A 14,224-nucleotide genomic window follows, 5' to 3' on the forward strand; every position below is an offset into this window, starting at 1 on the left:
GTTGTGGAATTCACTGCTCTTTCACTTCTCTCTGGCCTCACCTCTCTCAACATCCATCTGTAATCCTCTCATTTTTCCTGCCCACTCCTCCACCACTTTTACTCTCAGCCCACCTTCCCGCTCTGCGTGTGAGGTGTACGCGTGTGTGTGTGTATGTGTGTTAAAGGGATGATCTTTTGATGCCCTCGGTGTGTATGAGTGCTTTGTCTCTCTACTTTCAGCGGTTGGCCATTGTGTTTGCAGCCGTCATACTGCTCTCCCACTCACTCCATCAGAAAGCGGGCCTGTTAGTGCAGGCCTAAATGAATATTGATTCTCCCTCCAGTGCTGAATACTGCTGGGGAAAAAAGCACCAACGTGTTGTTTGCAGTGAACAGAATGGTCCTGATGGGGGAAGAGAGGATGACGATTAGGATGACGGTGATCATGATGACGGTAACGATAATGGTGATGATAATGACCGTGTTGGTGATCAGCAAGCATGATGGGAGCTCTCAGTTGATGCATGGATGTGCATGTTGCTCGTTTGAGGCTTCCGTACTGCACATGTAATTGCAATATTGATGCAGAGATGTGTGCTTGATGTGACGATTTACAGACAATACGACTAAGAACAAAATCCGGGCACAGTTGATAAAAATTAGGCTCAATCTTTATTGTCAGAAATGAAATTGCATTAATGGTTTTCAGAGCTTTCCCAAAAGCTGAGCTGACAAACAGCACTGGGATTGTCAAAAAAATGAAATGTATGACTATTTATTATTTTACTTTTATTCTGTTACATTTGCAGTAATCATGTGTAAGATCTGTTTAGGAAATTTTCAAAATAAGTCAACCTATTGTTCCATAACTGATAACATACTAATCATTACAAACACCTGAAAGCAACAAACTTTGGAAAATAGACAGAAATTAATAAACCACTGTGTCATCTGACACATGAAAACATTCTAACATAACAAACAAAGCTTAAGGTAATATTAAACAGAAATATTATAAAGAACAGAAGAATTTGCAAAAAAACAACAACAACAACAAAAAAAAAACATTGTTGCCTCTAGAACGTGGAATACATATTTTCCTTTATAATGAACAATTTAATTCTCGGGATATTAGACGCATTTTAAAACATATTTCAGGAGGAAATATATTCATTTCCTTGAGATGCATGGCATTAATCAAGGGGTTTATATAGTCTCATTGGTTGTGAGGATTGCAAGTTAACTAAATTAACACCAAAACCTTCTTCTGTCACTTTCTCTTAAAATAAATTTAGTTTTAACCTGAGTTTAGCATAGCCCAAGAGAAGATAGGAAAAAACAGAACAAAGAGGGGATGTTTTTTTTTTTTAAAAAAGGAATCAAACAGGGTGAAATAAAAAAAGAAAACTGCAAGATATTTACTGGCAAACATTTGGCCTAATGTAATTAAACAAGTAAAACTAAATTACATGATAAATGTACCTCTCTTAGTTTAACCATCTCTCCTTTACCCTTCCAGAACTATATTATGATTTGCACCACCAAGATAGACCACCATCTCTTCTCCAGCATGTTGCTCCGCCTGTTCCACCTCCCCGTCTCCTGCCCCAGCCTCTCCATAGACTTCTCCCTCCACCTGTAAGGTGCAGTTGTCCAGCTCTGTCACGATATAATGGGTTCCCTCATCATTAACAATAACCTGGGTTAGACCTTCCTTCATCATCTGGGATGCAGCAAGCTGCAGCACCTCCTGCATCTCCTCCTGGCCAGTCTCCTCGATGACCTGCACCTCCTCCTGTTCCTGTTTCACGTCCGGCTGCACTTCCCCGGCTATCTCAGTGGACAGGACCTCGTGAACGACAGCTGCCTCTCCTTGCATTTCCTCCTGATGGCCCATTTCACTGACAGCACTGAGCAGAGCATCCAGAGCTGTGGATGACTCTGAAACAATGTGACTTTGTGCCGTGGCCGTGACCCCTCCTCTAGTCACAGCCCGCAGCCCTTCCCTAGCCTCCCCTGACTCCAGCACCACATACTGGGTGCTGCCTCCGGCCAGGTGGGCCCCACCGGATGCCACTTCCCTGCCAGAGGCAATGACTTGTCCGTCTTCTGTGATGTGGAGCACCTCTGCCACCTGGCCGGCCATGGCCAGTGTCTGCAAGGTGGCAGCAGCTGACTCCTCCAGGGCCTGGTCAATGGCCACCTCCCCGTCACTGTAGCCCTGAATGATGATGACCTGCTGGACAGGCTCATCGTGGCCGGACGCTTCAGATGAGCCCTTCTTGCTCACGGGGGAGTCCACGGCTTCTGCTTCTATATACGTAGCCCCCTGACCCTTCAGACGACACTCGAAAGACTTGGACACAATTCCTGGGGAACACAGAGACATATTTGACATCAGTGCACATTTCACATTTTTGGCATTTTGCTGGTGCTTTTGTTCAATCTTCAGATTTCTGAAACTAAAAATGATATCAAAACCGAGTAGAAGGTTGAGGGCCTGTAAGGACTTGAAATAACCACACATGGCCAGTTATATGTTCTCAGAAAAAACAACTGTTGAACTTGTTATGTTTGCTGCTCATTGCTGAGAAAAATGAAAAAGCTATAAAGAAAGCCAAGCTGATATAAAAGGTGATGTAACACTTCACATATTCGTGCCACTAACTGTGTGAAAGGAGACAGAATATGGAGATATTAGGCTGGCAGATGAGTGCAGTGAGCTACGTCTGGTGCTAATTGAGCCACACTGTGCCCTCTCAGATCACAGGTTGCTATGGCGTTTCCAAGGTGATAGCAACAGTGTTAGAAATGCCATTGTTGAAACAGCGCCTGGCTCAGACACCTGTAGGCTAATCTGTGCAGAAAAATGGGAATTTGAGACAGTGAAAAGGGGACTCTGTTCACGCCTTGGCTTCTGAGCACAGATTAGCTGAAAAATAATGCACACACGTATTACTGTCACAGGAAGAATACACTGACCCTAAATTGCAATGTTACACCTCAGGGTTTGCACTTGAAAGTTTGCAGATTCCACAAATCTGTACTTTCATGAAATGCTTTGAAATTCGAAGAACCTCTCTTCTCAAAACCTCACCTTTTCAGAAAATATCAAAAAACATTATTGTTTTTTGCTTGGTTCCTGAAAATTTGACATTTTGGAGGTACAAGGTTTACCCCAGAGGGAAGAGAAGAGATCACACAGATCTCGCAGTACACACAGGAACAAACTCATCAATCATTGATATTCCTATCTCCCAGAGACATTTAATGTCCTGCACTCACAAGGTTGAAAATGTGATCAGAAAGTCAGAGTTGTGCTGCAAACAGTCTCTGACCCAACTCTGCCCTGTTCTCCTCCCATGCAAACAGGCACAGAGATGTGTTAGCTTCAACTCTCACTCTCTTTGGACAAGCGGGCTCTGACCACCAGCTGTCTGGTCACAGCAAACCCATTAGTCCTGCACAGACACTTCTCAGAATGGTACATTTTGCAAGCTTGTACAGAAACCACTGGAGGAAATAGTGAACACTGTATGTGTTAATTGTGTGTCCAACAGCACAGTGAACTGTTAAGCACTGGGCAGACAGAAAGTTCAGATGCTAATATCAAAGAACACACCTGTTGTTTTTAATGGATGCAAGCAAAGCTAAAGGTGTTAAGGTGTACATGAAGGAGTTAAACATACTCCAGGTTCAATTGAAAACTCATTTTAGAGCATTTATCAACAGTCTTTTCTTGCAACACAATGTATCCATTGATGCCTCCTCACTGTTTAAGACTTTAAAGAAATACTCTTATTTTCCATTTTTATCACCGACCTTGTCCAATATCTAGTGAGAAGAGTGGCAAAAGATGGCTTATTTCTGTCAAATAAGCATACAATGTGACAAATCATAAAAGAACTGGCATTATCCTAAGTGAGAAGAGGAGGACTTGTTGCAGCTCTGATGCTGGATGCTTAGTTATTTTAATGACATCTGCACACATACACCCACACATGCCAGGTTTATTTTAGGGAGCAGTTAAAAAAGAGAACACTGGACAAAAGATTTCAACCTCTCTCTTTTCACAAAGACTTGTTTGATTTATGCAGAGAAGTTAGCTGATGTTTTCTGCTGTTGAATCATGAAGGACAAATGATAGAGCATTTACAAATCTACATGCCGCAGAACAAAAGCTGATATTGGGAGAGTCGAGAGAGTGCAGTCTTTTAAGTGGAGATGGACAGGGTAATTTTCTGAAGATAAAGCAGTTTTCACAGTTCCACACAGAAGATTTTTCTCCTAGCGTGTTTTCATACCTGGTAAGAGCTACTACATACACTGGAACCGTTTTCTTGTGTAAAGGAGAACAGGGCAATCAGACCCAGACCTTGTTAAGAGGGAGCTTTCTTGGTATTCTGGAGCCTTTGTAGGACAGTATCAGGGCTACATTTTGCATTATAGCTTAAATATGCAATTGCTGCTGTATTTTGTCTCTCTGCCCATCTCTTCTCCTACCCTATGAGTCTTTATTTATCTCTATATAACTACAGCATAACTCTCTCCCAATTCATGCTGCAGAAGATAACAATGAGCATTTGTTTAAAGGCAAACCAGTAAAAAAAATTCACTATGACTGTGCCGTACATAGGCTACAAGTCCGTAGTAAATATCAATTCGAACTGTACTATTTGTATCTCAAGTGACAAGAACAGTAGTTAGTGTGTGGAGGGAGTCAGCACTGTTGAAGACAGCTAGAAGAAGATGGCATTTTGAGCAGCAGAGGTTACCTATTTACACAGAGCTACAGGGCTGATGCTAACTGCCTACGCCAAAATGCTGCAAGCTGAGAGGTCAGCTGGAGAGGACGATAACTCAATGGTTGTGCAGTTTCTGTTGCATTACCATAAAACCTGTTTGTGTGCGCATGTGTTCAAGAGCGAGAGGCTATATTAGTGTATGAACTCCTGACTGTATGTGTACGTTCAGCTTGGAAAAGCTCGATTTTGCCATTTTGTGCCAAATATATGTTAATGCATGTATGTGAATCTCTGAATTCACATGTTGTACGTATGTGTCAATAGATGGTTAGAATGTTAAGGTCAGGTTTTACTGGCGTGTGTGTCTGTGCAATGTGTCCTACTATATGTATCAGTATGTATACGCCAGCCTGTGTGTGTGTGTCAGAGTGTGTGTAGTGCTGTGCGGGTGGTGAGGCTATGCGTTGCTAGAGTGTCTCACATTAGCCATGGGGTGCTGTCGCTGGGGCCCAGCGGCGGCCCGCTGAGGTTTATGGAGTGTCACTCAGTCGCCGCAGCCGTGAATCAAGTTAATGTTGCAGATCCCATCTCTTCAGTTGTCCTGCGCTCCCGGTGGAAGAACAACATTTGAACAGCGTGATTTGGCCTCGGCAAGAGGCTGATGCCTGTTTAATATGTGTTTTGAGTGTTCTGACTGACTGAATCCTTTAGCAGGAAGTGGGTGAGAGGATGGAAGGGGGGCTGCTTTATTGGCTGTGATCTGAAACAAGATGGAGGCTCCTTGAGAGGAATAAAACAACAGGAAGAAGAAAAGGATGCTGAGATGGGCAATGATGTCATTTTGATTTCAGGTGACAGAAATGTCTTAAGAAGAATCTTACAAAAAAAAACGAATCAGTGACTAATAATAAACTTGTGGAGATCTCATAATATATGTGAAAATGTTATATACTTATTTTGCGAACTTAATGAATACTAATTTCAGTCAAAAGTCTTGGCTGAAGCTCTTCTTTGCAGGAACAGTGATTTGCCACCACAAATGATTTTAGAGCTCAGCCCTGGCTGCTAAGAACAGCAAAGGTCAAACTGGTCCAGAAGCATCTCAAAGGCTACTTGATTAAAATCGGTGGTGCACTGCTATTCTTCTTTGTACTCCACTTTGTGTAGTAAAGTGTTGAATCTTGATCATAAGCGAGGAACACAACTGTCTGCCCTGTATGAGGAGATAATGGTGATGAGAGTGAATCTATTCTCCAAATGGGATAACTTCTAATGAGAGAAATTATACTGATATTAAACCAAACCTAATTTTGTTGGAGACTCCACTGGAACCCCTTTAAAGACCCTTAGGTGATCCCCGGACTGCAGTTTGCTAACCATTTGTGCGGGGTGACTGCGTGCCTCACACCAGTCGGCGCGTTAGCGTCAGGTCAGCGCAGGGGCCTGCCTGCTCAGTGTACGCTACAGATGCAATTATTGATCAGCGGATCAATGGACTGGCCAGTGGCAGGGGCCTGGGGCCTCTAAGTGGCATTACTTCAGCTCGGAGAGGCCGCCAGGGGAGCGGTCAGACAGCACTTACCAGCAGTTAGAGAAATTAACCTTAACACCGAGACACCAGCACACACACACACAATCAATTACGCTCGCTGTAACACAGGTCAGCTCGCTGCAAATGTAAGCTGACTTGCCAATGCACATTTAATCAGGCAAGCGCAGACACACACACACCAATACGTTAGTTTGGTTATACTTGTGAGGACACCACACTGGTTGTAATGTGAAAAACTTAAATTTGTCTCAACGTACCCCACAATAAATCGTGACTGATTCTCACGAGGGTGGAATTACATGAAAATACATGTGCTGAAAGACAAAGAACGCCAACCTGAATGGACACACTACAGCAAGCAAAGTCAATGATAGTATATCAAAGCATAACACAAGAGAGGAGGAAAAAAACTTGCTCACCAAATCAATTGCAAGGTCAATAGCAGGACCATGAAAAAGCTGGTGCTTATGATCAATTCTTAACTACAGCACAAAACCCTTTACAATCCTTTTACCAGCCGATTACCTTCAATTATAGATATGAAGTCGGTGCCTTAAAAAGAGTATGATGAAGACCCCTAAACCTGACACACATATGGCTGTTATTTGTGGGGGGATTTTTACAGACGAGGTGGCATGCGTGTGTGTGTGTGTGTGTCAATGGCTCTTGAAGGTGACACTGCTAAGTAGATAAAGTGTCAGTTCTGGGTGTATTCAGGTCACTGGGGAAGGCCTGCCTGCATATGAGTGTGAATGTGTGTATGTGTGTGCGTGTGTTTTTGACTGACTTTTCTTTATTTTTATGCCTTGTACTGTTTCAGTGATTTCGTGCCTCGTGTGCTTGTAAAGCAATTTAGAATTCTTCTGACAAAAGTACTATAGGAACAAACTTTTATCGTTACTTTTTGTTATTATACATGCATGCTGTTTCTGTCATTGTGTTTATTATGTATTCAATTATTCATACAATAAGTCTGTTAGTTTTCTATACATATTACTGCAGGATATGTATAGTACTATACAGTATGTCCTATTATAAAGATTTATGTACATACATTAATAATTTTCTTGCTACATATAGACTATGAGCTGAAATATAGTATACGTACAGTTCTAGTTTTGTCCAGTAACTTCTGCTAAATTTCTTCGCAAAAGGACAATCATCCATATGAGTACATGTTTATTCATATTTATGTGTGTATGTGTGTGCATCTTCTTTGTTGGAGATGTGTACATGATGACCTTACCTGCCTCTCCTCCCTTGTGAGGCCTCAGGCAAAGCTGCATGTGTTTCCTATGCGTGTACGTGTGTGTATGTGTGTGTGTGCGTGTGTGCACACAAACTAGCAGGTCAGCTGAGGTCCGGCTAGTGATGGGTCTACTTTGTCTGGTAGGGACAGCCGCTACTGTCACCTTTACAAACGCCATGAATCAACGCCAGCGAGGACAGGCCGGCCGACCAAAAAACAACCAATTATACAGCAGCCAGATTGACACCGGGTGGACAGGGCAGCGAGAGAGATGGAGACGCACTGAACACACCCCAAGGACGAATAAACAGCAGAGAATGAGGGCACGGACTGACAGAGGGCCTTCTGGGCTGTAACACTGATATGGTGGCTCTGAAGGGCCAATATTAATCCATCGGTGACTCTGGCTGAAAGGTAAAGCAAGAGTGAATATCTTTTCCATAATCTGCTCACATAAATGAATGTCTGTGTTGTTATTCTCTGTTGTCAGTTTAGGTAACACAATATTTAGTCTATAACGCATCGATGAAGACTCTTAAAATAGTCTTTCTTGGCATAAGTCACACAGGAAGTTATGTGTCTTATGTTTTTGACTTTTAAATGTTCTCTATAGTATGTTCTCTTTCCCATGGAAAGAGGACAATTTTTCTAGTTTACAGTCTCTTTACTTCCTTTCGTTAAAGAGTCTCCCACGACTGATCTGATGTGTTTTGCCACACGTCTCTTTACTGTGTACTGTGTGTAGTGGAAGCTAAGAGGATGAATGATGTTTGCAGTATGCAGATTGTGGCATCGTGAGCACAAATTACTAAAATCTGATAGGAATGCAAAGCAAGCAAAAATCTGCCAGGTTGGAAGGAGAACACAAGTTAAATCAAAAAAAAAAAAAAAAGATACAAAAAGATATCCATCAAGCAATTTTTTTTGTTCTTTTTTTCATCAGAATACACACAGTAATAAATTTCATGTCAGCCTCACATAATCAAAGGTCAGACTGCTGGTGTTTTTCATTCAACGATGACGCAGGACAAATACTGTAGAAGAACTTATAATAACAACAACATTTTTTTCATTTGCAGTGGTCTAAAGGACAACAATGTGATGCAGCGGAAAGACAAGTCAGGTTTTCAGTTAAACACTGTGTGTGATCCTCTCTCACAAACAGGAAATCACTACCTGACATAGAAGTAAATAAGAGAGGTGGAGTAACATGGATGCATGGATAAACTAAGATGCTTCACTCATTACAAAACACCTCAATGTACAAACACACCAGTGCCAGATTATTACTATAGACGAACATGATGGTCATTTAGAGTCAATATCATACTAACCAAAACCCTGGACAATGAGATAAAGTAGTCCAACGACGTAGGTGGAGAGGGCTCAAGAGGTGAACACACACACACACACACACATACACACACAGGAAGCATAGGTCAGTGTCCTGCTCTCAGCTCTTTTTTTGCTGACTGAGGATGACCCAGTGTGAGTATAATCTGGTCCACACTAACATTGTCTACCTCATGTCCCCCAGGTCTGTGCCCCCAGAGAGAGGGAGGAAGAGAAGTCAGAGGTGAAGAGAAAAAAAATCCTCACTATCACTGGGGAAACCATCTCTACTACACCTTCACTTTTCATCTCTGATTCCTCTGAGTATGTATTCAGCCCATTAACTAACAGCATTGTACTGACCCGTTCATTTTCACTTAAATCAAATATTTATTGCATATAAAGATCTGGAAGCTTAAAGGAAATGATGAGCACAAAAAATCTCAGTCTAAAGAAAACGTTTTCAGTCAGTAATAAATAAGCTAACATTACTGTCGGTTAATGGAAGACCCGTGCAGCCAACTTTCACTGGATGTTACACTTGTGCCCCCTCTTCCCAGGAGGATCAGATGAAGGGAGACATCCAAATTAAAATGGCTAAGAATGAAGGACTGGTTAGCCTGTATAATTAGTACAGGAATTTGCATTTGCATCACATGAGGCAAGCAAGACCAGAGTCACCTAGCAAAACACAGAGGCTGCTGGGAATTCATCTGGTTGGATATGGATAAAAAGAGTGAATGAGTGGGAGGTTGCTGCAGTTGCACAAAGTGGGGCCTGATCAACCTCAGCAGGGCTGCCAGTGAGAGGGCGTCTGATGCTGAAAGGCCTGACACACCTGATGACTGCAAGTTATATCACTGATTATGTGTCCCAGAAAAGCATCAGAAGACGCATCATTTCAACTTTAAAAATGACTAACCAGATATGACTAATGTACTACTTTTTTTGGGAGCATGGCTTGTTTCCCCCGATGCTGTAAATCGCGGCTATTTGCACTACGTAGATGAAGGTTAGAAAATGATCAGAGTGTGACGTCCTGATGCGAGTTAAAAAGAGAGAGAGAGAGAGAGAGAGGGAGAGAGAGAGGGAGTGAGAGAGGGAGAGAGAGAGGGAGTGAGGAAAGGCATCTAAGAGCCTCATCCAATAATCCAAGAGGGAAGGCTGACATATGAAACAATAACAAAGATCACAACACTCTTTCTCTTTCTTCCCCATATCCCCCCTCCTTTCTTCCCCTTCTCTCATTCTCCCCATTAGGCCCTCTTTCTATCTCTCTGGCCTCTGTCCTTCTTTCTCTCTCTCGTCTCTCTCTCAAAATCTCTGGAGGTGGACCTTTGATTGCTTCTTTAATTAGCCATGTCAGACACTCCGTGGATTTACTGGGGATGTCGAACTTCTGCAGATAATTACATGCCTTTCCCTTTTCTCTCCATTGCTCCATCCATCCCTCCATCCTCTTTCCACTGTGTTTGTTCCCCTATCTATCCCTCTCACTCACTCTCCCATGATTTAATGATTAATTATGGATGTGAGTTTGAGAATAAAAGCTTTTTCGCTAATCAAAATGAAATCCCCCCTCCCCCTCAATTCTCGTAATTACAGTGTGAAGATGATGTTGCTGATGTCTTTTTGTTGCCAAGGCCTGCCCTGCGCCCTGATCTGAGGTCCGTCAAGGCGGATGAAATGAATAATCACAACATAATGGCTTCAGAATTTGAAGTCACAGTAGACTGGATCAGGTTGCGGGAGAAAGAGAATAAAAGAAGAATATAGACAAAGAGACAGAGGCAGACTGCTATGGAAGACATCAGAACAGAGGCTAAGACTGGGAATCAAAGAGAGGCCTAAAATCTTCAAGCTTGACTGCAACCACAAGTCATGCAGGGAAAGTTTTCTTCAAGCAAAGTTCAAAAATTCTTGATATCAGTTAGGGTCGCAAGTAATGATCAAATAATCTGCTGAGTACTTCCTCAATTGACTAATCAATTGTTATTCTACAAAATGTGACAAAACAGTGAAAGACGGACATCACATTTTCCTACAGTCAAAGGTGACGTCATCAGAGTTTGGTTTGTTATATATATATATATATAGATGTTATATTTATAATCACCTAATCCAAAAAAAGCATAACCACATACTTGGCGTTTTAGCTTGAAGAATGACTTCAATGACTAACTGATCATCACTCTAAACACAGCAGCGTTTGAGTCGATAAACCAATCTACTTATCTCACAGGTAGACTTTGAGAACTGCAACAATTAGTCAGCTATTTTAGACAAAAAATTAAGCTTCACATATCAACATAAGAACTAATCACTTTCACATAAAAACTGCATTCTTTGGTTATAGCCTCCAAATTGTTAGGATTAGCGTTTTTTTCCTTTGGGTTTGGATTGTTGGTCTGACAATATATGAGATATGAAGACATTAATGTGTCAGTGATGATCTCCAACCAGGATGCTTGCTGGCTGGTGGATCAAGCTCTCTTTTCTCATTCTCTACAGTCTATTTCAAACTATTTGTGTTTACAAACTAGCGTAACACCATAAATGTTTTCCAAGAGAGACTGTCTGAAAGAGTCCGCTATTATCACTATATTTAAACGACTGTCACAGCTCTCGTCTGTATGACAGCACACTTTCACTCTCTCCACCTTCAGAAAATCAGCCCAAATTAGTTTGTTTCAAGCACACCACCACTTTTATGTTTTCTGACATCTCCTCTGACCAAATGAATAACCAAATGAAAATAAGTAGCAGTGATCCATAATAAAATTGTTAGTTGAAGCCTAAATCAGTGTACATGAACGAAAAACAGCAAAGCTGTTCTTCCTTCTTATTTCTTTATTAAAGTAAAGGCTCTCTGTGGAGCGACTACAGACTGTACTGTACTGTACTTACTATAAAGTGGAGTAAGCAGAGGTCAAGTTGTGTCAAGATTCAAAAAACAGTGGGTCCTACTTTATGCCAGATACAACTTATGACATCGACCTCACAGCACACACCAACGTTTGTAGTCTCAAACCAAGCTGAGTTACGAGGGAAAATTTATATAAGGAGCAAATTCTTACAGTACAGTGATACTCTGCTGAAAAAAGATCGGATTCTGTATTAAAGGTCATTTGGCTCGTGGTCATCAGCTGAAATAACAGTTTATCCACCTTTTTATTTACCAAAACATCACTGATGATAGCTGTAGCAAAGCCTGACCATCCACAGAGTATATCCCTCCAAAACCTTGTATGACAAGTCTCTATTGTTCCCTGTTCAGTGACTCGCACTCATGTACAACACACACTCACAGACACACAGGTCTGTTTAGCTTAGTTGCCGATCCTCCCTTCCATATTTACTGGGTATTTACCTAACAGAGGCATGCTGGAGATATTTATCGTCCTGATGGCTCTATATATAGGGCTGAGGAGCTCGCTGAGGAGAGGCAGGCGCAGTGGGAGGTTGCTTCTCTAATCTCCATCTCCAGGCTGACAGGCCTGAGAAGGCCCTAATGAATGGCTCTTTTCATCTGCACGCCTGTGTGTATGTGACAGTATAAATATTTAGCAATATTGGAGTCAGCTCGTGATTTTACACAGATGGAGTGATTGATGGCTCAGCCCTCTGACGCATGCCAAAGACCATCCTGGAGATGTTATATAAACCACCACAGCCTCTCTCTCCCTCCATCATCATCTCCATCTCGCTCTCTCTTTATCTTTCACACTGCCTCCTCTGCTCTCCGCCTCCTTCCCAGCTTGTCTTCTCGCTGTCGATCCGCCCTCTGTGGCTCTGCCAATTTGCCTCACTGTTGAATTTCTATCATACAGTGTGGTGTCTCTATGGCTGTAAGACAGGCTAAATCAGAGAGAAACAACCCGACAGGGAGGAAATTCTGAGGAGAGTGGCATCGACATGTTACAGTGCAAACCAGTTTAGGATTTTAAACTGCTCTGAAACACTTTTGCTAAACCATCTTTCTAAAAGAGAAAAAAAAAAGGAAAAATAACTCATAAAATTCTTGTATCTTTGCTGTGCCTTGTTTTAATTTATGTTTGATTGTTTTACAGACCTCTGAAGTGCTATGCAAACCTTACAACTTTTCTGAAGTTTTTACGTGCGTGTTGTTGCCTATTATGTGCCATTAAAAGTTCCAAGTCAACATGAGTGAGAGCTGCTCTTCCAGTGTCCAGGCTCACACATGAACACGCACACAGTACATATGCATACACTCACATACACATTCAGAATGAAATGCACACAATGCTGTCATCCGTGTCAGAGAGAACCCAGACCAGAGCCACACACACATTCTGCTGCCAATATGCTGCTGTGTGTGTGCGTGTGTTTGCGTGTGTGTGTGTGTGTGTGTGTGTGTTTGTAGAGCACCTTCTGTGCAGCCAAATAAACTAAAATACAAGAATTAAATCCCTGAACGAATATATGAGGGCTTTAAGGGGGGATGCTGAAGATGTATTAACCTTGTAATTGCCTGTGTAAAATATGCTCCCCTGGTAATGAAATTTCCTGCTTTAATTTGAAAAAATTGGGGAAATATCTCCCCTTTTTTGCCTTGTGTTTTTCCTTTAATTGCATTTAAAACTTCAATCTCAAACACCCCCACCGCTTTATGGGGGAAGGACCAGCGCTGGACCGCCACATCTATTAATCTAACTGTCCTTTATCGGAATTAGCATTCAAATGTGATCGGTTCCACTGCGCCTTCGCCACCGCTTGTAATTCCAACAAAATCCACTCCTATGCAATAACTACAGTGCCCTTCAAGACCACCACCACCTCCCCCTCACTTTGAGAGGTATTGATTTTTATTTGTTCTGTAATGAGAACAATTAGTCTTTTTCCTGCCCTCCTTTCATCTATCACCTCTGTGTTCCTGTGGCTGTGCTGCTCAGCCAGCCTCCGTCTTTAAGCCCAGCTGGAAGTCCATCCTCTGGGTAGAGGACACCACCGTGTCCCTCTGTCCAGGAACTGCAACAAGCTCAAAGACAGATAACTCGTCTAAAACAAAGCATGAAGTCTATAGAACTTTTCTGACATCTGAAAATGCTCACAGCCAATGTTTAAGACAATTTTCACAGTAAAATACTTCCTCAACACTTTAATTTGAACTTTTACACATACATGCCCAAAATGTTCTTGTCTTGGTGTAAAAAAGAGAAAAAAATGCTTGAATTCAACAATACTGACAGCAGTTTATCACTAATCATAGCCAATGCCATCATTATCTATCATACTGGATGGTTAATCCAGCAAGCCTGGCTCTAATTGATATGGATGGAACAAATGACCACAGTCTGGTAGGACTGGTGTTAACATGCATTATAAAATGTGAAAACACAATAAA

General features: G+C 41.9%; 1 protein-coding gene across 1 annotated transcript in view; it reads right to left on the minus strand.

The window, feature by feature from the left end:
* Nucleotides 1–630: 630 nt before the first annotated feature.
* znf407 (zinc finger protein 407) overlaps nucleotides 631–14,224 on the minus strand; it is a 139,578-nt gene continuing 125,984 nt past the window's right edge. The window contains exon 10 of the mRNA XM_046398383.1: nucleotides 631–2,351. Within this exon, the coding sequence (XP_046254339.1) occupies nucleotides 1,489–2,351 (863 nt within the window). The 3' untranslated portion in view covers nucleotides 631–1,488. The remainder of the gene's footprint in view (nucleotides 2,352–14,224) is intronic.

This window comes from Scatophagus argus, chromosome 9, assembly GCF_020382885.2.
Source record: "Scatophagus argus isolate fScaArg1 chromosome 9, fScaArg1.pri, whole genome shotgun sequence".
In the NCBI taxonomy this organism is placed as follows: domain Eukaryota; kingdom Metazoa; phylum Chordata; class Actinopteri; family Scatophagidae; genus Scatophagus; species Scatophagus argus.